Source organism: Myotis brandtii, unplaced genomic scaffold (genome assembly GCF_000412655.1).
Source record: "Myotis brandtii unplaced genomic scaffold, ASM41265v1 scaffold775, whole genome shotgun sequence".
Taxonomy (NCBI): Eukaryota; Metazoa; Chordata; class Mammalia; order Chiroptera; family Vespertilionidae; genus Myotis; species Myotis brandtii.
This window is the reverse complement of record NW_005371106.1, coordinates 354,310-379,200: the sequence shown is the minus strand read 5'-3', so window position 1 is coordinate 379,200 and position 24,891 is coordinate 354,310. Positions and strand designations below refer to the sequence as shown.

Below are 24,891 nucleotides of genomic sequence, written 5' to 3'. Positions count from 1 at the left end.
ATGGTCAATAAACTTTACTGTTATCTCAAATGTGTTTGTTTAAACCCTAACCTAGCAAACATCAACATCAATAGTCCTATTTCATATGAATAAAGTTAATTACAGTTCACCTAACTAGTGTTAGTAATTATAAGAAATGGGAAAAGTTACTCAATTATAAGAAATAAGAAAAAAGTGACTAGAGTCAATGCTTTCTACTTTTGTTAATATTGAAGACATTTTTACATCTACTTAACAGATATGTTCTCTTCAGCTTTTTTAGACTGATCACCCCCTTGGATATGGATTAGCTACAAGTGCTTCCTATTATTAACTTTGGTTTCAAATTATGGACCTTATAAGGTCAAAGAAATCTGTCTCCTTTTCTTTTTCCTTACCCTCTCCCATTCTGAAAATTCTCTCTCTAAGCCAAACTGCTGTTATGTCTGTAACCAACTGGAGGCTAATAGTAGGTATTTCATGTCAAGACTTCCATGGTAATTTTGATGTCGGATATTTTCATTGTCCTAAATCATTAATTTCTTAGACTTTCTTTTCCTCCAAAGCAGTACAATCCTGCATATCTTTCATGGAAGCCCAGTATCTAAAACAAACAAAAGCAGAGATCGGTTTGAGTTGGGGTGCATAGGTGGAGCTGTGTTTCCCACTTAAACTTGCTTCCCCTGCCCCCAGAAGGGCCTCTGAGCCACACTGTGGAATTCTATTTGTAGCAGGGGAGCGTGGATTTAGTTTTTTAGTGGTATGTTCAGTATTTAGCATCCCGATAACTAGTTTTAGCCTCAAAGTAATCTTGGAAAAGAAATCAGAGATAAGAGATTTGAGCAGCTATAAGAGTGACAAAATAGCACCAATCAATTATAAGTAGTAAGTAAATTGTAGAAAGTAAAAGGAAGAATTCTAGATGCCATGAGTCAGCACATGAAGTTAATATGTTCTCAAATACAATATGAACTTTGCTTAGACAACAATGATAGGAAGTCAGGTGCCTGGTTTCCATACTGAAGGTGCTATCCAGCTGCAAGCCTTTCTCTGCTTCAGGGACATAGGCTGTAAGAATTTCTTTGTAACAGTCATCAAACATGGAAAATATATTAATGAAGAGCATTTTAAAGCCATTTTTCTAAGAATCCTTTGAAATTAAAATCTATTTTCATATGTCCAACTCTGTTTATGCATAATGAGGCTATATTTTCACTGCATTGGCCTACTCATCAAAGCCATCTCTATTTAGTAGTAGTACTAGTTTTAGGAGGAGTAGCACTAATATTATATTCATTGGTAGTAGTATTAAATATGCCATTCTAGGTTTAATTTTTATAATTACATTTTAGATTTATGGAAAGACTTTTTATGAATAGCTTTTCTTTTATCATATTAGTACATAAATTTTAGAATATAAGAAAGTAAAAATCACCTATGGTTTTCAAGGTTCTGTATAACATTATAAGTAATATGTTAATTCAAAACAAAAACTAAAGCAAAATCAAATTGAGGAAATAAGATAATTAAAAAGAGATTCCTTTGTTCTCCCTTTTATTTTCAATGCCATGAAAAATAAAAAGAGGGGGTTCCCTTTAATAATAAATTACTTCATTCCCTTTTTTTAAATTTCCTTTTTTTTTATTGCTCCTTATGTTTGCCACTGGAAGAGAACAGTTATAATTCTGAAATAACTCTTCCTGTCCTGTGGTTAATCTAGAAAATGATATGTGTATATATAACTTAAGAAAGTATAATTTGTGAGATTATATCTCCTAGATATATCAAATACTAGGGTTCCATATTGAACTTCCAAAGTACATTAAAACATGTGTTTCCCTGCATTTTTCTCTGCATTACAAAATATGCCTTTATGACCTATTAACCATAATTGGTGATATATAATGGCACATTACTAAGCAAGTATACTTCAATTCTCTAGTGCAGCAGTTCTCAACCTGTGGGTCACAACCCCTTTGGGGGTCGAACGACCCTTTCACAGGGGTCGCCTAAGACCATCGGAAAACACATATATATAATTACATATTGTTTTTGTGATTAATCACTATGCTTTAATTATGTTCAATTTGTAACAATGAAAATACATCCTGCATATCAGATATTTACATTACGATTCATAACAGTAGCAAAATGACAGTTATGAAGTAGCAACGAAAATAATTTTATGGTTGGGGGTCACCACAACATGAGGAACTGTATTAAAGGGTCGTGGCATTAGGAAGGTTGAGAACCACTGCTCTAGGGGGAGTATATATGGTGTTGATAAAAGATGTAGCAAATATATTATTTTGACTGTTGATTGAATTGCCCTTCTGTTGAAGACAGAAAAGAATTTATATGGTTTTCAAATTAGTTATAGTAGTATATATGAATAAATTAAATATAATCCCATTAGATGTAAGGCAAAATAAGTTAGGGTAATAATGAAAAGTTATGCCAGTGAAAGTCTTACATTTGTCAAAGATAAATTGTGTTCATTTTAGCTTCCCTTGGTTTCCAATTTCAAATTCAAAGGGGGTTGCTGTCTCTGAAACTGAATGGGTATCGGTCCCTGGGTGGAAGTAATGGGACTTCAGTTACCCCTGTCCAGACTCCAGCAGCCCTTTCACAGCTCGGTCTGTAAATTAATTTCATCTGATTGTCTGAAATTATAATTCAATGAATTATAGAAATCTGTTGGGGAAGTTGCAATGACTAATAAATCAACAATAAGTTGCCATTGATGTTAGAAAGCCTCTAGAGTTCTCCAAACTTTGGCCCAGACCCCAGCACGGGTTTACTATCCGTATAGTTAGGTAAGCACATGTTCACTACCTCGGTGCCTTGTCTCCCAAGAGCTTCAAATACACTCTCCCTGGAGGGCAGCCCTTCGTTTATGCAGCAGGTCTCTTCCCAGCAGGTCACAGCATTAAGAAGACTGACTCCATCCTCTCACAGAGGACCTCTTTGCTCAGGGGCCTCATTGGAGAAAGAGCAGGTGGAAGGTTGTTCAGAGAGACCCACAATGTGTGTGTTTTTCTGGGTTTGGGTGAAACCAGAAAGGTCAGTAGAAAATGCAAGGCTCCAGGATCCATAAGAAAGGACAGGAGAAGATTAAGGCAGGAAAAAGAAATGTACATATGAAGGCTTCCCATTCCCAGCTCGGGGGCTCTCCAGTTATGTCCATTTTGCTCCTTAGTTTCCACTATTTACCAGTTATTTCCTGTCTGGTTTCTTGGGGGGAAGAGTCTCCTGGTGGAGGTAGTAAAGCTTCATAGTTAAGGAGGCCACATTCCTGCGTCTTCCCCAGTCTCTCAGCATTCCTCTTCCAGTGTCCTTGGCTTCTTACAGTGGTGTCATACTGACTCTCCATTCCGGAGTCCTCTTATTTGTTGGTGTTCCCAGAAAAAGGTTTCCTCCCTCTGTGAATAATTATAACTGGGCAGGTAACACTGCAGCCCTGCGTTTCTTTCTGTCTTCCCCTTTCTCCATTTCCCCCCAAAACTGGATTGCTATTGGCAGTACCTGAGAAACTGTCTATCCTTACCATCCAAGTACCTTTTCTCACTTCAATTCCAGCAAGAAGGCTACCACAGAGCTGGAGAATCCATCCCTGTTAAGTTAGAAAAGGCCCCAGTGATGAAATCAATGGGGACTCATGCAGCAGTGCCAGGGCAGCCCTTCCAGGTCACCTGCTGCAGAAGGATTTCAAAGACTGCCATCAGCAGTTCCCCGCAGTGGGTGTCCCAGGCCTGAGGAGCAGCCTGAGCTGGAGGAGGTGCCCGAGCCCAGGGTACTCCCTTGTGAGGGTTATCTTTGGCCCCATGATGCCTGTTTGATGAGTCGAGCTGAGTCATCAAGAGGCAAGACTCTTGCAGCAGCCAGTGTCCATCCTGCAGAGGCTGCAGATGGCAACGTGCTGGAGAGCCCTGGTGCATTTTGGCAGAGCTTTCCAAGCGCTGGAAGGTGACTCTTCGGGTGGGTAATGTGAACGAGGGAAAGGGGCGTATGCACTCTCACCACAGCTGATATACCCAGCAATCCTGGGGGAGAAAAGGGTTCGCTCCCTGTGTGAGCAGTGAGTTCACAGAAGGCGCGGGTCCCTGGGACTCCAAAGGAATAGGGCTGATTTTTTTTCACATTAAGATGAGAAGTAAGTTGGTTTGTATGGCACTGCAGTTTTAGTCTCATTTTGCTGTTTCCCTTTCTTCCAAGTTATCAGAGCAACCATTCGCCAACCTGAGGCCTTCATTCTAGGAGTCTTTTTATCTGAATCCTCAGACTCCTTGTTCCTTCCTGTTAATCATTTCTACTACCCTAGCGTTTTGCGTGTGGAGTGCCAGAGGATTCTCAAGGGTAGAATCCATATCAGAACATTTAGGTAGGGCTGGTAATTCTCTCTCTTCAAAGGGAAGTTACCCCCAAATCCTAAATCTATTGGGAACCATCCAGCCAAGCAATGGTCATCTCCCAGGTCCCAGACTGAGGCGAAGAAGGGTGAAAGGAGCAACAGCAGAGAAGGGTTGAGAACCTAGAGACAGAGAAAGGAGCTTTCAGTTTCTTAATTCTTTATGGCTGTCCAGTTCGTTCATTTCCTGGGATCCAGAGATACCAGTAGTCCTTTTACTTAATGAATGTCTTTTCTAAAATCTCTCTAAAGATACCAGGAAAGAGCTTTCCTCGGGCCATTGCAAAACAGGATTTTATAGGCTTGCCTGTTCCAAACATGACAGTAAGTTAAGGCTTTTAAGAAAGAGACCTGCTGGCAGGTTTCTTGTCGTTTGCTACCATTAAAACCAATGGTGAACCACATGCAACCTTCGAGCCTGTATTATCCATTTGCTCAATAGTAATTCAGAATTTGCAGTGAGGATTGGGAATTTTCCCCGGGAGCCCGACCCCACTGAGCCAGAGTAGTTGAGGGGACACTTTTGAGTAAACCTTCGGGGTTTCTTAACTAGTTAAAAGTGGCCAATATCTTCCAACAAATTCACCCAGCAAAGCACTCACTTGAGGTAGACCATCCTTATTGCCAAAGGGTTGAAATAAAAAAGAATTTGAGGCCCAAAGGAACATGCCAATTTGTAAAATTAGAATTAGCTATTTTTAGTACTGAGAAGAAATAACCCTGAATTCATGCAGATATAGTTTGAAAGTGGCTACAGAACTATAATGATTTTTCTTCTCTGTTTATATGAAATTAAAGCTACAGTTTCTAAATATCATCCAACCTTTTTAGTAAACACTCGGCAGATAGTTACTCTGCACCAGTAAGTACATTGAGCTTACTCTGACATCCTGTTTTTCGTAGTTTTGTCAGCTTACTGTTTTTATAATTGGTTATCAGAACCTCCTCAGTTGCCCCTTATATTGTATCCAGCACATGTGATTAGTCACATCCTTCAACGTGCGTCACTCAGTAAGGTTAGATTAAGGTCAGTCTCCCACAGCCTCTCCTAGTCTGTGGAAGTCCCATCTGCAGTTTGGACCCAGTTGGTAGTTGTCTACTTGGACTTTAATAGGAATTATAAGGGGTGATTTTGGGCCTTTGCTGGCAAGGAATCCTAAGGCTGCTAAGGCAACCGCAGCCCTTCCAGGGATTTCCTGGTCAGCATTCACTTCTTTGGCCTGGTAAGGCAAAGACTGGCTAGGAAAGTATTGGAGACTCAGGAACCCACCCTACACATCCCCACTTGTCTGCCTTTCCCTCTCCCTGCAGGAGATAAGACTTTAGCCTGCCCCCTTGTGAGAGCTAAGGCTGGGCCAAGGATGAACACCAGCTGCTAACTGCATTAAACCTTTTCAAGTTACCGTTGGGTTTCCTCACCCTAAATGTGAAATACTGTGTTTTAGAGAAAACACGCCTTCAACTTTATAAAGTTTTGCCAAATTGTCCTCCTGAATTGTTACCCCAATTCACACTCCCACCTGTAATCTATGAGTTCTTGCTTTCACACATCCTTGGCAACATCTGGTGTTTGCAAACTTTATTTTTTCCAATCTGATGAGTGTGAAGTGGTGTCTAATTTTGGCTTTAATTTGCATTTCTTCACTATTGAGCATCTTTTCATGTTTGTTGGTCATTTGGGTTTCCTCTTCTGTGAATTTGCTCATATCTTTTGCCTTAAAAAAAAACACAAAAAAAAAACTTGTTACACAAAAAACTCCTTGATGTTAGGAGTACTTTATATATTACTAGTGCCCTGATGCACGAATTCGTGCACATTGAAAGGAAATTAATTAGAAGGTGGCTGGTGGGGCAGGACTGGGCGAGACAGGCCGGACACACCCCGGAGCCAACCTCCTGCTGGCCCTCCCCAGCCGGCCGCACCTGGCACGGCGCCGTGGCTCGAAGGGCATCTGCGGAGTGACCAGAGTCCCTCCAGCAGGTGGGTCCCTCATCCTGGCCTGTGGGGATCGGGCTGAAACTGGCTCTCTGACATCCCCTCAGGGGTCCCAGAGTGCAAGAGGGCACTCTGCAAAGTTGCTGTCGCTCGGCAGCTCCTGCATTGAGTGACTGCCCCCTGGTGGTCATTGTGAGTCATACCTACCGGCTAGTCAGACAGTTAGACAGTCGCTTAGCCTTTTATATATATAGATAAGGACTAGCCTTTTGGTTGGTGCTATATGTTGCAATACCTTCTCCCAATCTATGGCATTTTTATTTTGTTCATGGAGTCTTTTACATAAAGAAGTTTTATGTGCCCAAATATATCAGTCTTTTCCTTGATATAGCATGGGTTGCATATCTTCCTTAAGAAGTATTTCCTATCCTGATGTGAATGTCTCCTATCATTTCTTCTAAAAGTTTTATAATATTTTCTTTCAAATTTAAATCTTTGATCTATCTACAGTTTACTTTTGTGTACGGTTTAAGATAAAAACACAATTTTACTTTTCCCATATAAATAACCAATTGCCCTAATACTGTTTGTTGAATTGATTTGTAATGTCACTTTTAACATTCATACTTGTCTGTCACTTTATGCTCACTTTTCTGTTACATATTTTATGTTTGTTTTTTATCTTTGCCTAGACCAGTGGTTCTCAACCTTCCTAATGCCGAAACCCTTTAATACAGTTCCTCATGTTGTGGTGACCCCCAATTTCATTGTTACACATTGAACATAATTAAAGCATAGTGATTAATCACAAAAACAATATGTAATTATATATGTGTTTTCCGATGGTCTTAGGCGACCCCTGTGAAAGGGTCGTTTGACCCCCAAAGGGGTCGCGACCCACAGGTTGAGAACCGCTGGCCTAGACCAATACAACGGTGATTAGATTTCTGTAGTTTTATACTAAGTATTGATAACTAGTGGGGAAGGTCCTCCTCTTTTGTTCCTCAGAATTGCTGAACTATTCTTGGCCTTTTGTTTTTCCATGTTAACTTTAGGATCAGCTTCTCAAGTTCCATGAAAAGCCTTTTGAGGATTTTTCATGGAGTTGCAGTGCACTATAAATTAATTGGGGTATTGCTTCCAGGAAGATGGTTCATTGTTCCTTTCACTTGGGTCTTCTCTTATTCCAGTGGTTCTCAACCTTCTGGCCCTTTAAATACAGTTCCTCATGTTGTGACCCAACCATAAAATTATTTCGTTGCTACTTCATAACTGTAATGTTGCTACTGTTATGAATCGTAATGTAAATATCTGATATACAGAATGGTCTTAGGCAACCCCTGTGAAAGGGTCGTTCGACCGCCAAAGGGGTCGCGACCCACAGGTTGAGAACCACTGTTTATTCCCTTTACTACAGGTTTTCAATATTCACCTTCTCTATAAATCTCTTGCTTTACCTTTTTCTTTAGATTTGTTTAGTTTTTGTTACTGATACAAATGGGATTATTTTTTTATTTTAATTGGTTTGCTGGTGAACAGCAATATTCATTTTAAACTAGAACCTTATATCTTCAAAGTAATAACATTGTCAAAATATTTTATCTGTGATACATTTGTCTGATGTCCGTTGAAATCTGTTCTGTGGCGTAGCACACAGCTAATTTCATCAGTCTTTCCTGTGCTCTTGAAAAGACTTTCTTTTTGTGCAGGGTTTTGCCCATGTCCATTAGATCAGGCTTGTAATTGTTCATTGTCCAGTCTACAGTCTCACTAAATGTTTTCTGCTCCATCTGTTCATTGTATGATTGTGGATCTGTCCATTTATTCTAGAAATCCTGTGATCTTTTGCAATCCTCATATGGAGACTGAGATCACAATTATGATAGCTCCCTTGTGAATTTTTCCTTTATTACTATTAGGTAATAACTTTTTGTTGCTAGTAATTTTGCCATAAAATATTTTTTCTGATATTAGTATAGCTTTGCCAGTGTTTTTGGTTTATGGTTTGATTAATGTAGCAGTTAAGGATGTGTGTAGCTGCAAATAACAGAAAAATTGACTACAGTTTCTTAAACAAATGAGGAAGCGTCTTTTTTCTCTGATAACAAGATCAGAGATGGATGTGGGTCCATCTGCTTAGAAACCCAGGTTCTTTATACGTTTCCATTTCCCTTTCACAGTGTGGGCCCTTCCTTCCTCCCGTTTTCTCCCTGTGAGGTTTTGTGGGATGGGCGTGGGGGCGCGGGCAGAGGGGAAAGAAAGGATATGAGAACAACCTTTACTGTCAGCAGTGCATGGTACAGGATCCTGTTTCAGCCTGTGTGAACCTTTCTCATGTTTGCTGTTTACCCACATTGTGTGAAAGTTCTTTAAATAGAAGGTGGAATCTTCTCTTCCTGCAGTGAAATGTGACAGTCGCCCTTACAGATGAAGTCACTGGGCAGAAAATGCTTCTATCGTTTCTTAGCGCCAGAGCAGGTTAATGCTCAAGTCTGAGTAAGCAAAATGGCATAATGGCCAGCAAATAGTCATACACTTAGATTTCAGAGCATTCATGCAAAATAAGATGGTTATGTCTTAGCACGTTGAGTTTTTCTATTTAGGAACAGTTAGTATATATATTCTCTCAAAAGATGGTGCCATCATTTTCTGTAGTTTTTCAGAAGACTGATTAAATGTATTTTCCATGAAACCTGGCATCACTTTGTGTCATTGGTGAGGCTGTCAGGTAGCCCTTCTAACAGAAAATGTGACTTCGGAGTCCCCCATCCTGTACCCCTTTCTCTGAAACTTCCGGTACATCTGATTTCACCTCCGATCCTGCCCCGGACCATTAGGAGGGGCGTGGAACCGTAGTGCCTCTGGTTTGCATGTATAGCCTTCAATGTCTACAAAACAAGGTGGCCTGTTTCCTTTTTGTCTTTAAAATGATTAGCCATATTAGCTGGGTCCAGTGTTTCACAGGGGACCACTATAACAATATGTTAATATACTTCATGTTCACTTTGTGCTAAACGTCAGTAAAGCATTTGTCCACCTATTTCGTTTAGCCTTCCTTAGGCGCAAGAAGCAAAGAATATCTGTCTCCATTACAGATAAGAAACGCAGCCTTCAGAGCTCAAACTATAAAAGAATGCAGTGTCAACAATAAAAAATAAATAAATGTTTTTTAAAAGAATGCAATCACTGCATTCAAAACAAAAATTTATTTTATTTTATTTTATTTTTTTTTACAAACCTCCGAAGTGTTGTTTTGAATTCTTAGACTAAATTACACAAGCAGAGCCTGGTGCCGCATGAATACTTGTTGAATGACTATCTCTTAGTTGCATTTTCTTTTAGGCACTGAAACTGCTAATCCAGCTCTGAATGCCCTTGTGTCGTCATTAATCCTTGTCTAACACAATAGTGTTAAATAGAAACCAGGTGTCTTTTCATTGAAGGACATGGAAAGTGTTTCTTGTATGAGACTAAGCACTGTGGACATACTTTTCCCATGTATGTTGTTTTACATGGTCACCTAATAAATTTTGTACATTACTTATTCATTATATTGAAATATAAGAACTCTTGAGAAGGAATTTTTTAAAAACAAATAGGAATTCCATTCCACTATTTTGGTTTTTAAATATATTCTTGTTGATTTCAGAGAGGGAGAGAGAGATAGAAACATCAATGATGACAGAGAATCATTGACCGGCTGCCTCCTTCACACCCCCTACCTGGGATTGAGCCCACAACTCAGGCATGTGCCCTGACCAGGAATTGAACCATGACCTAGTTCATAGGTCAACCACTGAGCCACACCCACTGGGCTCCATTCTACTGTTTTTAGATTTTTTTTCTATGACTTCTCTTTTACATTTGACTGAAACTATTCTTGCTGTGTTTGAGGCCCCTTTCTGGTCAAAAAGAGCATGTATCTTTCTGACTTGTTGCCCTTTACAACTTTACATTTGAAAACTTATTTTTTTATTATTCTCCGCACAATAATCATCCCAATTTTCTTAATTTTTTTTTCTCACAGATTTTCAACTTCTAAGTTATCTTAGTGTTTCTCTGAGCTATTCAACTCCATCTCAAATTTGAAAGCTCCTGTTACTATTGTAATGATGTGATCATTCCTGTTTTCGAATTTGAATTAAGTTAAATTTAGGTGTTGTTGTGTAAAGTGTTCTAAAATAATCTTTCAGCCACGGAAACAAAGAAGTGTTTTCCTGCCGAGGAATAAAGTTGGCAGTGGACTGGTTTTTGGAAAGAGGCCACCGAGACATTACTGTTTTTGTTCCTGCCTGGAGAAAAGAGCAGTCCCGGCCTGATGCTCTCATTACAGGTGAGCCCACCAGCTCTGTTCTCAGTTTTCAGAGTACTGGCACTGCCCACTCTCCCACTGAGCATCGTGTCGGCCCGTTTCTGTTTCCTCAGACTGTGACTGCCACGTTGCCTTGGGTGGAAAATTAACTTTAATTTTATGTTAACTAAACAGTCATCCTTGCTACATAAGCTGAGTTTTTGTTTTGTTTGAATTTTGAAACTTTTTACTTCAAATTTTGTGAAATTCTGACCTTTAGAGACATGCTAGGTGTCAGGAGATTTAGATTCAAATTCTGCCTTTGCCATTTACTAGCCACAGGACTTTGAGCAACAGACAGAACCTCTTTGGACCACAATTTTCTCATCTACTATAAAAATTAGACTAGGTGACAATCAAATTATAATGACTACAGATCAAAAAATATCTGAGACTCAGGATATGCTGTCTGGTATCAGGTGGAAGGAAACACTCTATCCCAATAAAGTATCTGTGTTTTGCATTATTCTGTAATTTCTAAATGTCTGAGTTTCAGCCAAAAATGTCCACTGTGCCTGCTAATTATTGTTGTTGAACATTTTGCTCAAGTGATTCTCACTCCTCCCTGCACCTCCAGCATGAGCAAAAACTGAGGAACTGGGTGAAGAAAATGCACTTCACAACCAAAAACAAATGGACAGACCACTTACCATTTCCCTGGTCTCATTTTAAGACTTTATTTTTATCTATAATCCTTAAATCCCTAAGAATAGATAGGTGAGTTATGGTGGGGAGTCCAGAGCCAAGGAATCAGACCGTGGCCTGTGGAAATTATAAGGTGGGAGAGGTAGGCATAATTCAGCCAGTAGTACCAAGACATTGGATAAGTCTTTGGGAAAAATATACATATTGAGCATAGAAAGAATATGAGATCAAGAAGGGAAAAAGACTGCCCAGCCGGCGTGGCTCAGTGGTTGAATGTCAACCTATGAACCTGGAGGTCATGGTTCAATTCCCAGTCAGGCACATACCAAGGTTGTGGGCTGAATCCCCAGTGTGGGGTGTGCAGGAGGCAGCCGATCAGTGATTCCCTATCATCATTGATGTTTCTATCTCTCTCCCTCCCTGATATCAATAAAAATATACTTTTCTTAAAAAGAAGGTAAAGGGTAATACACAGTGCGGGTTGCACCCAAGTTTAGTGTTTGAAACACCAGCATGTGCATCTGGAACCCTTCAGTATGCAGCGGACTCTGAGCGCACACACGAACTGTCAGGGGTTGGATGTTTCCTCCAGGATAACCGTCCTCCTGACTAAAACTGGGAAAATGAATAGTCCCATATCTCTCACTGTAGCAAAAAAATAAATAAACTTGATAAGAAACATTTTTAAATTCTCAGATCTAGATTCAGACCAGCTCTTTTGCCAGTCAGTCTTCCATTGATTTTATCAAATATTTAACAAGCAAGTACTCAGCTATGACTCGGGTACTATGCTAGGAACTAGAAATTCCATTAACTTACTGGCTATACTGACCCAATATTTAAGTTAGGGTTACTTATCCTAACTAGTTGTCATCTAATCAGTGATCACTAATTACCATCCTAGTTAGTGTCCTGTTTTTCTCGTTAGCTATTAAGGAAACAAGATGATGGCCACCACCCTGGTTCCTTCAGGCACTTTAGTGAGGATCCAGGCATGTCTTATATGACTAAACACACCTACAAATAAAGTACAGTGGGTTATTCATGAACATAAATAAACTGGAAGACCTCTGAATGGACATGGTTAAGTAGCTCATGTATTCGTTCGTAGATATTATCTACTGATGTGCTGAGTGCTGGTGGAAATAGAGATCAATGAGACATGGCACCTGCCCTTAAAAAGTTTGTCCAGGGAACACAGAAAATAATTCTAAGGTGACAGATCCTGTAGTTGAGACTAGGCTCTTAATTTTGTATTGGTTTTCTGTTACTTTTAAAAGAGAGCAACAATTACATACATCTATTAAACAACATTAAGTAAAAGAACACAGTGTTCATTGAGAGCTTTCCAGGCACTATGCTAAGTGCTTCTACGCATAGTAACTCATTGGCTCCTCAGAGCCCACCAGCTGCGTTTGAAGACACGAAGAAACAGGCGCAGTAGGACTGATGCCATACACATACAGCAGCAGAACCTGAGATTCAGCCTTGACTTGCTGACTTCAAAGCCCACATTTCTTCCACTCCTCTGCTGCTTTTCTAAACCAAAGTTCTGGTCTCCGTGAACTTTGGCACTTTATCAGGAGCATCATGAGATCTATATGCCAGTCTCAGAGCTAGTTGACCCATATTGCCCTTCCATCCCACCTCCCTCATACCTTGCTCGTCCTTCTGTTGTGGCAATTACAACCCTTGTTACTATACTAATTTACATGTTTACCCACTCCAGTACCTGAGACCTCCTGGAGGGGAGGTCATTATTAATCTTGGTGGTCATTAACACTTAGCATAGTATGCCATCAAGTAGGCATGTAGTGATTGTCCGCTGAAGAGACAGAAGTTTAAAAACTTAGTAACTCCAGTTAATTCACAAGTTGTTCAGTCATGTTTAAGTTTTATGCTTTTAATTTTTCTTAACTTTTAAACGTTTTTGAAGTTTTAAACGTTTTATATTTTTAAAGTTCATTTGAGGGGGACTATTTTTAAAGCTTTTTTCATTAGAAATCCTGAAGGAAAAATATTGGGAGTTTCCAATTTGCTACACCCATAAACTGTAAAATAATAATCCCTTATGAAAGGATTACATATATCCAGTTTATCTCATAAAAACTCACATTGTGTGAAGTTGCTACATGTGTTACATATGTATTTATTCCTGAAATTCTACCCTGCAGATCAAGAAATTCTTCGTAAATTAGAGAAGGAGAAAATCCTGGTGTTTACACCGTCCCGGCGAGTCCAGGGCAGGCGGGTGGTGTGCTACGATGACAGGTTCATCGTGAAGCTGGCTTTCGAGTCCGACGGTATAATTGTGTCCAATGATAACTACAGGGATTTGGCTAATGAAAAACCAGAGTGGAAGAAGTTCATAGATGAGCGATTATTAATGTATTCATTTGTCAATGACAAGTGAGTAAAACCATTTACTTACAAGTAATACTGCTTTCCTGAATTATGATGATGAAAAGCTATTAAACATTGAAGCATAGGTTAAAGACAAAGCATAAAATTTGTGTTTGTAAAATGGAGTATGCATACAGAAAAATGACTAAAATACAACACATAAGTGAAATTAATTGTATTAAGATTGTAGGATTGAGTGACTGTCTTCTATTTTTAAACTTTTAACGTTGCCATATTGTTCTTATATTAATATTTGCTAAGTGTTACTAAGTATCTTAAAGTTGACACCCCCTTAAGAGTTCATAAATTACTCACATTTTATGAGTAAATACTTGGTTTCTTTCAAGTTCAAACAGTAACTTAACTAGTAACAGAACTTTGCAGTCATAACTGCTTTTCATTATGCACACTATGAATTCTTGCTTCCATTGGACAATCGATCCAAAATAATGTTTATTTTCTTAAGACATTTTCTACATCAGCTGAGAAGCACCTGAGAGTGGGAAGGGAATGGACTATGGAGTTAGACATCTTGGCTGCACCATGCGAACTTAGATGAAAGTAACTTCATTTACCTAAACCTGAATTAGAAAAGTGTATTAACCTGCAACGCAGCGCTAATGCTGCAGGGATCCTGTTAGCATGAAACGAGATGACATGTGCAGATTCCGACTTGCGAGGCGTCATTAGCTGCCGTCCTCCGTCTGTCTATACTTCATCTCCCTTCTCTTCCTCAGCAGCCCCCTCGTCGCTCCCCACCTGTTTCTACTGCTTCACAGCATTGATGTTTATAAAACTCTCTTAAAAAGTCCTTGGGATTGTTTTCTAAAATCCTTACAAATTCCCAAGATTGAGAGGAAGGAAGAAATAATTAGAACATGTTTGACTCAAAGCTTATTTGAATTAAAACAAATAGGAGTTTAGCCTGAAACATTTTAATTTTGTTATTATCAAGAGAACTTAGTACACTAATATTTTTATCCTGTAAATGTTGAATCAAAGTATTTAGATTAACGTTGAAAAAAATACCTTAGAGTAATAAATCTTTGCACTGTCTTTAGAATTAAATGATCAACTTCCTACTTAAGTATAATTTTGTATTTTACTCGTGACAGGTTCATGCCCCCTGATGACCCTCTTGGCAGGCACGGTCCGAGCCTGGACAATTTTCTGAGGAAGAAACCTATTGTTCCCGAACACAAGAAGCAGCCTTGCCCATACGGTAACTTGCTTTATGAGTATTTAATATCTGCCTTTAGAGCACAGTATGTTGTTAAATTTTTAATAATCATTTTTAATTTTGGATGGCATAGTGTTAGTTCTTTTGTTTGTAATTAAACTTAAGAAAACATTCTAACCATGAACAAGTAATTATTTTTACCTAATTGGCTTCAATGCCAATGCATCACCCAAAACTCAGTTTCGAAAATGTAGTTCATTCTACATGAAGTTTTCAGGTAGATCAGAATTTGGAGTTCTTACATCTAGATACACATCAGATCAGAACGGCTTCATCACGTTACAGTAGTACTTTTTTTTTTCCAGAATGTCCTACCTTATTATAAAGTCATCCTGGAAGAGAATGGGTAGGTCTGAGTTGAGGACACAGGGTATTAACCCAAAACTCTGGAGGCGATTATTAGTCATTCGGCCAGCTTCTTAGTGCTGTTAATAGAGGGGAGACTGCAGGTGGCATTTCTCAGAAGTGAGGAGCACTGGGTGTGCCTCAGTTTCTGCCTTTGTTTCTTTCACTAGTCCGAGTCGTCGTGCCGGGCTGAGTGCTGGGGACCTGGGGCGTGCTCCTTCCCTAATTAATCTTCCTCTTTGCAGGAAAGAAGTGCACCTATGGGCACAAGTGCAAATATTATCACCCGGAAAGGGGCAGTCAGCCCCAGCGGTCGGTGGCCGATGAACTTCGTGCCATGTCAAGAAACACGGCTGCCAAGACTGCAAACGAAGGAGGACTGGTGAAAAGCAACAGCGTCCCCTGCAGCACCAAGGCTGACAGCTCTGCCGACGGCAAGCGAGGCGCCCCAAAGAGGCAGTCGGACCCGAGCATCAGGACTCAGGCCTACCCAGACCTAGAGGAAAAGCTTCCCACCAAAAATAAATTGGAAACCAGGTCTGTACCCTCCTTAGTGAGTATACCGGCTACTTCAACTGCAAAACCCCAAAGCACTACATCTTTAAGCAATGGCCTTCCATCTGGAGTTCATTTCCCACCTCAGGATCAAAGACCACAGGGACAATATCCTCCAATAATGATGACAACCAAAAATCATGGAACGCCAATGCCTTACGAACAGTACCCCAAATGTGACTCCCCTGTTGACATTGGGTATTATTCCATGTTGAATGCATATTCAAATCTGAGTATCTCAGGCCCACGAAGTCCTGAAAGGCGTTTTTCCTTGGACACAGATTATAGGATCAGCTCTGTAGCCTCTGACTGCAGCAGTGACGGGAGCATGAGCTGTGGGAGCAGTGACTCGTACGTGGGCTACAACGACCGGTCCTACGTCAGTTCTCCCGACCCACAACTCGAAGAGAATTTAAAGTGTCAGCATATGTACCCTCACAGCCGCCTTAATTCCCAACCCTTCCTGCAGAATTTCCACGACCCCTTAACCAGAGTGCAAAGTTACAGTCACGAAGAACCAAAGTACCATCACAAGCCTCCTCTTCCCCATCTGGCTATGCACCTGCAGCATCCAGCTGTGGGAGCCCGGTCCAGTTGTCCTGGCGAGTACCCCTCTCCTCCAAGTTCAGCACACAAGGCACCACACCTGGGGCGGTCCTTAGTGGCCACGAGACTAGACAGCATTTCTGACTCTCGGCTGTATGACAGTTCTCCTTCAAGACAGAGAAAGCCTTACTCCCGCCAGGAGGGGCTGGGGAGCTGGGACAGGCAGGGGTACGGGATTGACGCGTACGGCTATCGGCAGACCTACTCCTTGCCTGACAGCTCCACACAGCCGTGCTATGAGCAGTTCACCTTCCAGAGCCTACCTGAGCAGCAGGAGCCCCCCTGGCGGATACCGTACTGCGGGCTGCCACAGGATCCCCCGAGGTATCCGGACAACCGAGAGAAGATTTACATCAACTTGTGCAACATCTTCCCACCTGACCTTGTGAGAATCGTCATGAAAAGGAACCCTCACGTGACAGACGCCCAGCAGCTAGCCGCGGCCATTTTAGTGGAGAAATCGCAGCTGGGCTATTGAAAGATGATGCATCTTTGTGGTGTTTAGTAGTTTTTTGTTCAGCTCAAATGCTGAGGGAGGTTTGCTACAATAGCACATGTGATCTCCTTCTCAGCAAGGAGGTTATATAGTATCCATTTATGTGAAATACTGTATCATGGAACCTGTATGTATAGCCCCACATAGTGGAAGTATCACGGGATTGCTTTACATTCAAACGTTTTTTTAACATTTCCTTTTTAAAGCTATATCCTTGGCTGGAAATTTTTCCAGTTTGATTTATTAGATGTGATCTTTGATATTAATCTTTGGTGCATCAGGGGTTTATATGCAGCACTTTTTATCCTTATTTCATGTTTTATTAACTTGGTGTTTCTCTATCAATTGCAAGCAATTACAATACCTTCAGAATGTTGAACATTTGACTAGACCTAGCAAACTATTTTTTCAAGCCAAGCTTAATTGAATCTTTTACAGCTTTTTAAGTTATTTTTATTTGGGGAAAGTGGGCTTCTTTGTGCTATAATCATTATTTATAGAAACAAAGATATACTACAGCACTGACTATATTTTAAACAAATGTAAGTTACCAGTTTATGTTGAAAAGGGTAACAGTATATACTAGAATGACTTACAATATGGCACTTTTTATTGTTTTATTTTTGTTCAGATTTTTTTGTCTGTTACGTAATTAGTTAATTTAACATGGCAGATTTGAAGGAAAGCAGATGCAATCAATGGGAAAAAAATGTTTCCATTTTTATTTTATGAATAAGGCAAAAGCCGTAACTGTTACAGTTTCGAGCTTTGCAATCCAGCTATGATGTGCTTCTAGATAGTAGAAATGGAATTGAATTCCTAGATTTCCATTGACCTGTATTTTTAATGTGTTTGTCTTTTTGTTTGGGGGCACAACAAAACTGGATAAAGTAACCCTTTCGCAGTACTTGCCTGTTTTTAATGAATCTAATTATTCTCAATGCAACTTTTATATTTAATATACTCTCTAGCTTTCCTGCTGTTTATCAAGGCTGGCCTGAGGTGGTTTTATGTGTTGAGAATATGCAACACTTATTGATACTGCACTATGGAAATGGCGATGGAGGAGTTGTAAATGGTAACTTAACATTTTTGTAAGATACTGTATATTTTCCATTTTCCTGAAGGTTGTTTTATGGGGGGGGGAGCCTATTATATTATTAAGGCCAGATTCTTGCCACAAATAGTGTAGTTTTAGATACAGACTAAAGTCTGTTTTAGTATTAGTAAGGGATATTTCTGGTTTCAAAGTCATGGGTTTTGCTAGATGCTAATTCATTTTCATCGGTTAGAAGGTAGATACTGCAATCAGTGGCAGACAGTTGTGTGATTGGCATGACTTCCCTGTTGCCTCCAGTTTTTGAATTTACGTAGTGTGATGACTCGTTCCGATCTGTTTCCTCAGTCTGCCGAGATGCCCTGGGCATTCTGATTACTCCACATGCTACAGTTCGAAGTAAAGCCCTGAAAAACCAGAAAGTACCTTTTACTGTTGATACAAATTGTATCTTTTTAACTATAAGAACTTTTTGATTTGTAGATCTAGTTAAAACACAAAAGTGTAACATGATTAGACTTTTGGGCAACATTTTATCCCTTATTTAAATACAAATTTTTTTAAGTAAAATTGAGGTCTAGAATAGGGTAGAAAATTAAAGTAACAATTTAGGTAAATAAAAGTGTCTGTCCTAGTTTTATATAATATATTAAAGTATATTAAATAAATTTATTGGCATTTTCTTTCTCCTAAAAACATCTAGTGTGAACTTAAAATAAAGGTAAAATGCTGCCTGAAAATAATGTCCAAGCACCTTTGACTAGGATAACATTTTCACTACTTGTGTGACACTGTGTGTTGCATGAAGTAGGGTTTGGGTATACAGTAAATGCTTCTAAAAGGCATTGTGCATATTGACATATCCAATAATCTGAACCGTGTTCAGCAAACTTAATTCAGGAAAGTGGTGTTCTACACAGTTGTTGCTGTTGTTGTTGAAGCAAGTGTGGCTCTCGTCTGTAACTAGAAAGAATGCGGAGGAAGCCACACACCATTCCGGGGGTGTCTGCCTGAGCGCCCCCCTCGCCTGTGAACCTGTTCTCCTTGTTTCGTGGGTCACTCTCTGTAGGACAAGCTTAAATGTAGAGGCGAAACCAGTGCCAAAAATAGGGTTACAAATGCATGGTACCTTTTATTTCAGTCATATTCCAAGTCTTTTTCTTATTTTTAGTGTGAAATCACTTTTAAAATGTACATGTAGTTTTTGCTTCCATTTTCTTAACTTTAATATCTTAATTGTTTGGAGATTCTGGCCAACATTACTAAATTTATTTAAGTGAGATTTTAGGTGAAATGTGTATCACACCTTTAATTGTACCTTCTAAATGTTTTTAGCTAACAATCTGTCGTTGCTTCATGGATTTTAGACTATGGGGAATGGGGGGCTTGCCACGCCTGTCCTGAGTGGAGAGCTCTGAGCTGCCCACACTGAAACCCTTCAGTATAATTGTAAGTGAAGATACAGCCATTTTCTTATGACGAGAGGACAATTTGCCGCCCCTCTCCTCCCCCTTTTATTGAAGCACTAGTGTTGCTTCCAGAGCTTAAAAATCAGGTATTTGGCAGACTTTAGATACATCCAATTCTTAATTATCTGAAGCAATATGTAAAAGGATCCACCATTAAAATAAACCCATAGCTGAATCCAAACCTTTAATTTAGCCAAAACTTTTACCTTAATCCTATCTTTTACCAGACTCGCTAATAAATAAGAGAGGTGGTTAGTAAGTAGTGAAGCTGCCAGGAGAAAGGATTCCGGTTGGAATTTTCTGAGAGTTGACTGTACTTTACACAGCAATTAGCCAGTTCATTGTTTCTGTGTCTTAGCACAAAGGAAATAGTCCCCAACTGGCCAAGAACTGGCCCTTCGTATTTCCTCCTTTCTCGCATGTGATAGGTAAGTTTTCAGGCTCCTTTTATGGCCTCTGTATCCCTATAGAGTTTGTCATTGACCTAAACATTGGAAAGAAATGCAAACCAGTATAAAATATTTGATGCTGGTAGAAACTAGAATTTTGTGTTTTCATGAGAATTCATTTATAAGCATATGTAATATAACTAAAAAGAATGTTTATGTATATACATACTTGTTATGAAGTATTAACAATGGGAGGGTGTTAGAATTTTGATGGCTGACTTTTCCTTAGTTGAACTGTGTTTCCTTGATCTGTGCATGCCCAAGTCTGGAGTCCAGGTGACCAATGATGAGATTTGGAAACACTTGAATGGAAAGTGACTCTTCACTGGCTTTATTTCTGGTATTTTTAAAGACTTATTTTGATAATTTTAATAGAGTGTGTAACTTTAAAACACACGCAAGAAAAACTTTAAAGTAGTATTGATTATACAGATAATTATTTAACATGCCTTTTATGGATGTATCTATATGTATATAGACAGTAATATATTTATAAAACAAATATACTTTATGTTTAGCTGTCAGTTTGTGGTAGGTGGGAGGGTGGCTGTGTGTGTGTGTGTGTGTGTGTGTGTGTGTGTGTGTGTGTATGTGTAAAACTATCGAGCTGTGTTTCCTGGTTGAATGGCATTTGCCCTAAGGTATATTTGATTTGGGTTATTCTTTTTGCTATCCAACTTCCTTCTTCATGATGAAATAAGATGCACAGTTTTCTGGCCATTCTGTTAGTGTATGGCCCACCCATTTTATTATCCAACTCCCAAAGCATTCCAGAGTGACCGGAAGTCAAACAGGTCATAGCCATAGGGAGTGCTTATGTTCGAAATACATTAAATATGGGAGCCCGGCTAGGATGTTGGCTTCCTAGGTATATACCAACAAATACAATTAAGTATAAAGTACATGAACTTCACACATGTATTAGAATAGAGAACGGGTGTGGAAGTAGAGGAACATGCATTAATTTAGATTAGTCTGGGAAACCCCCTAGACAAAGATTGACAAATTTTTTCTATAAAGGATTGGATAGTAGATAATTCAGGCTTTGAGAATGAATGATATGGTCTCTATAAACTACTTACCTCTGCCCCTACAGCATGAAATTAGCCACAAACAATATATAAGTGAGTCAGTGTGGCTGTGTGCAAAGAAAACTTAATTTACAGGAACACGCAGTCATTCAGATTTGGCCTGTGGGCCACAGTTTGCTGATCTCTGCCCTACCGGGAGAAAACAGACATGTTAAGCATTAAATCCTGATATATGATAAGAAATAATTGTATTTCAGTTGACATAGAAAGAAAATCATTTATTAATGGCCTTCAAAAGAAGAATGTGACACAGTCATATTAAAGCATCTTAATTCATTTATGGGTCCTACCAGCTCGTACCCATTATTTATTAGTGAGATTTCTTATGTTTAACCACCAAAAAAAAAGCATTCTGTAAAAAGATATTTTAATAAGTATTGAAATTTTTTCATGAACTTTATATTTCTATTGATAAATGGGACTCCCTCACCTACCTTTTGTTTCTTACGGGCCTCGTGGACCAAAAATTCTGTTGTATTTTGAAAATTAGCATATAATTAACCACAAAATATTTTAAAGACTGCATCTATCAGTTACATTTTTCTGCTGGTTTTTGACTTCTAAAAATGGATAGATAGGCCCTTCTTTAAAAATGGTTTTAAAGAAGATAAATATATTGTAATTTCATATATTATATTCTGTGAGGTTATAAATTGTGACTAGTATAATGGTAGCTAAAAAGTGAATGCATTTACTGTATTGGTGTCTCTAAGAAACAGAGTGTATCGCTGCTTTCGCTGTCCAAACCTTTGGTGTAGATTTTTTTAAAGATGCCTTGGGACAGCCCTTGGTGAATGGTATTCTTAACATGATCATGTGTAATTTTAAATTCATTGGGCGCACACCCTGCGGAGCATGTTCATTCAGTGTTCTATAAACTGTTACATGAGTAACATCATTTCCATCAGTCTTGAACATTGCAATCCACTTAAGTAGTCATACTTTCTTATAAAATTGGACTACAACTCAAGCTTTTAACAGTAACTGGTTACTTCATATTTTTACTTTACTGTGTCTATTAACCTGCTTTTTACTTCCATTACAGTAATACTGTTGTATGTTAGGAGTGGCTTTTCCCCAAAGTCCTTAGTTTTTCAGATTTAAAAACAACGTAAAGTTTTGACCATTAGCAGTTAAGATGTCTGCGTATATTTTAATTGTTTATAACATTTGTAACGTTTCACTTTCTAAACCATGGACCAGTTTGCCAATTTTCCGTCCGGATATCTCAGATGCATAACAAATGGTTGTACATGAAAGCTTTTGAACCCGTTCCTAACGCCGCTTGTGTCTCAAGGGAAAAGGACATTGGAGCAGTGGTTTGTTTTTGTAAAGAATATGTTTTAGATTTCCTTAAAATTATAAATTTCCCAGCTGATACAGAACACCCACAAACATGCAGACTTCTGCAGATGTACACACAGCATTGCAAGTGAGCCAGGTTACTGATTTGGTCTTTCCTTTTCCAAAGCCTACTTGTATGCGGACAGCAGTTTCCGATCGGATCCTTCAAACTTTTCTTATAGGAAAATAAGGCAGAGAACATCCTTAGAACAACCATTTGATCAACTGATGTGATTTCTGTTTATCCTGTGTCTGTTCTGTGTGTTTCTGTAATGGAATTTTTACAACTCCAAAAAGCAGTATTTTAGACCTACTGGAAATCGTATCAAAACGGCTATGTGATTCTGCCTCTGAGAAAAAATAATTAAAAAATTCATTTTTCTTATGGTGGTTTGTTTTTGTTTCGTGAAGAAATGGACCTCATGCAGCAGCACAGGTGCTGTGTGCATTAAGGCGCCCTTCCCTGGCCCCACCCACCGGCAGCCAGTGGTTACTAACATGAGTCTCTGCAGAGAAGCCCATGTTCAGTATCAGTGAGTTAGAGCCACGCTAGTTCCTATGAAACGGGATTAAAGGCTCAGATCTGTCCGTGAGTAACCGAAGCTGTTTCTCTCTTCACCTTGAGGTTCCTGTGTTGCCTCCTGTGACCTGGAGGTCTTTATTGTATCGATCTTTCTAGTTTTCTGCATCCCTTGCATGAGTGAAGCTTAGTGCCTTACTAATGCCTGCCCTGAGTAGGCTCGTTTCCCTTTATGAATTGCAAATACTCTATTTCAAATATCGTCACAATTACAAAATGGTCTATTGCTCTTGATGGCCTCACATATTCAAACTCTGTTTCAGTATATAGGAAACTATTTTATTTCAAGTAGCAGATTTTCCCCACTTCATTGTTTTGCAGACATTTGCTTTTCTTATTTTTTTCCTAAAATTGCTTTTTGCCATTGTTAGGTATTTCTCTCTCTTTTTTTTTTTTTTTCACTTCTCTTCAGCTGTTTACCGGGAATCTTAGGGATTTAGGTAATTTATTTCAGCTCCTGAGCAGGTTTGATTTGATGTTCAGTTACAGTTGGCAGAGAACTCAGGATATCCAAAGCCAGTGTTAGGTGGGAGAGACGGAGCTGAGATGCTAGGGGAATGTTCGTTTAGGCTACAGTGTGGCCTAGCGTTAGCAGTTTATCCCCCTACACTCCACTCCCTGCCCCACCTAGTGGCTTTGTCTAAAGAGAAAGGACTCGTACATATTGATCAATCAAGTCATGTTTGGAAAGTGAGAGTTGTAAAAGCAACTATAATGGTGAACTTATTGAATGTATTCAAAACAGAATACCTATAGTTGCACCTCATTAAACGTATGTACTTACTAATATTTGTGACTCAAATACTGTTTTAGAGTTAATGATATTCTTTAGGTGTTTATAAAGGCGTAAAGGACTTTTTAAAATCAACACTTTAAACGTTTTAAGGTTTTTAAACTAACTTTCTAAAAATGCATTCCTCCCTATGTGCAACCATCAGCCTGTGGAGGCTGCATCCCACTGCATATACCCTACAGGTAGAGAGGGTAGGTCACTAACTGCAGGGAGCAACTGCCTATCACCTAGTGTGCTAAGACCGGGTAAGTTAAACCTTTTCAACAGGCAGGTCCTTAGTGTGTGTGCAGTACAGGACAGCGGTTATATGAATGCTAGGCATTTAAATGCATAGTCATTTTGAGATGTTCTTATTAGAGCCTTCCTGTCTATACAGTTATGTTGTGGAAGAATTTTAATTCTAGCAACCCTGTAATGTAATACATTCCATCGTGAGGCTCATTTAGAGTGACATTTTAACCTTGAAAGAGATCTTGAACTGAGGGCTAACAACAGCTTCTGCATAGCAAGTAAGAGGGACCTCAGGAACGGAGAAATAACACCCCACCCCCAGTGCACCAACATGCAGCAGGGAGGTAGCACGGAGGGGCCCACACACAGACTCACCCGTCCTGGGGCACCATGAAAAGACTGGTCTAAAGCGGATCTATTCCAGAAATAAATCCATTTACTAACCCTAGAGCATGCGCCACACAGGAGGGGAGCTGCAGGAACTCCCCAGTGTCAGGTGAGGGCACCGTGTGTTGTGCTTCCCTTCCCCGCTTTGGCCACACAGGCAGCAGCACTATCCACATGTCCTCGCCATCCCAGCACACCTGAGGCTCACCCCCGGGATTCCCCATAGCCTCTCCAGCCACAGTGCTGGGCTGTGGTACAGCTTACCCTTGGGTCTCTCCTTAAGCTGCTCCAGCTACAGCTTTCATCCAGGCCACCAAGGTGGCTCCAGTGCCCTTATCTCTGAACTCCCCACACGCCCACCCTAGCACAGCTCCCACCCAGTGCAGCGAGTTCCAGGGATGCCCTACAGACCACTCCCACTCCAGCTACAGCACCAGGGTTTGGCACAGCTTGCCTCCGGGACTTCCGTGGTCTGAGCTCACTCCAGTTACAACTCCAACGGGCCTGCCAGGGCTTTCCTAGCACA

At 39.7% G+C, this 24,891-nt stretch overlaps 1 protein-coding gene across 4 annotated transcripts in view; it reads left to right on the top strand.

Moving 5' to 3' along the window:
- Positions 1-22,759, top strand: part of ZC3H12C (zinc finger CCCH-type containing 12C) — a 75,628-nt gene extending 52,869 nt beyond the window's left edge. For all 4 annotated transcript variants that reach the window (XM_014530780.1, XM_014530779.1, XM_005883174.2 and 1 more), the window contains 4 exons: positions 10,517-10,656; positions 13,494-13,728; positions 14,838-14,944; positions 15,553-22,759. In XM_014530780.1, the coding sequence (XP_014386266.1) occupies positions 10,517-10,656; positions 13,494-13,728; positions 14,838-14,944; positions 15,553-16,946 (1,876 nt within the window). In that variant the 3' untranslated portion in view covers positions 16,947-22,759. The remainder of the gene's footprint in view (positions 1-10,516; positions 10,657-13,493; positions 13,729-14,837; positions 14,945-15,552) is intronic.
- The last annotated feature ends 2,132 nt before the right edge of the window (positions 22,760-24,891 follow it).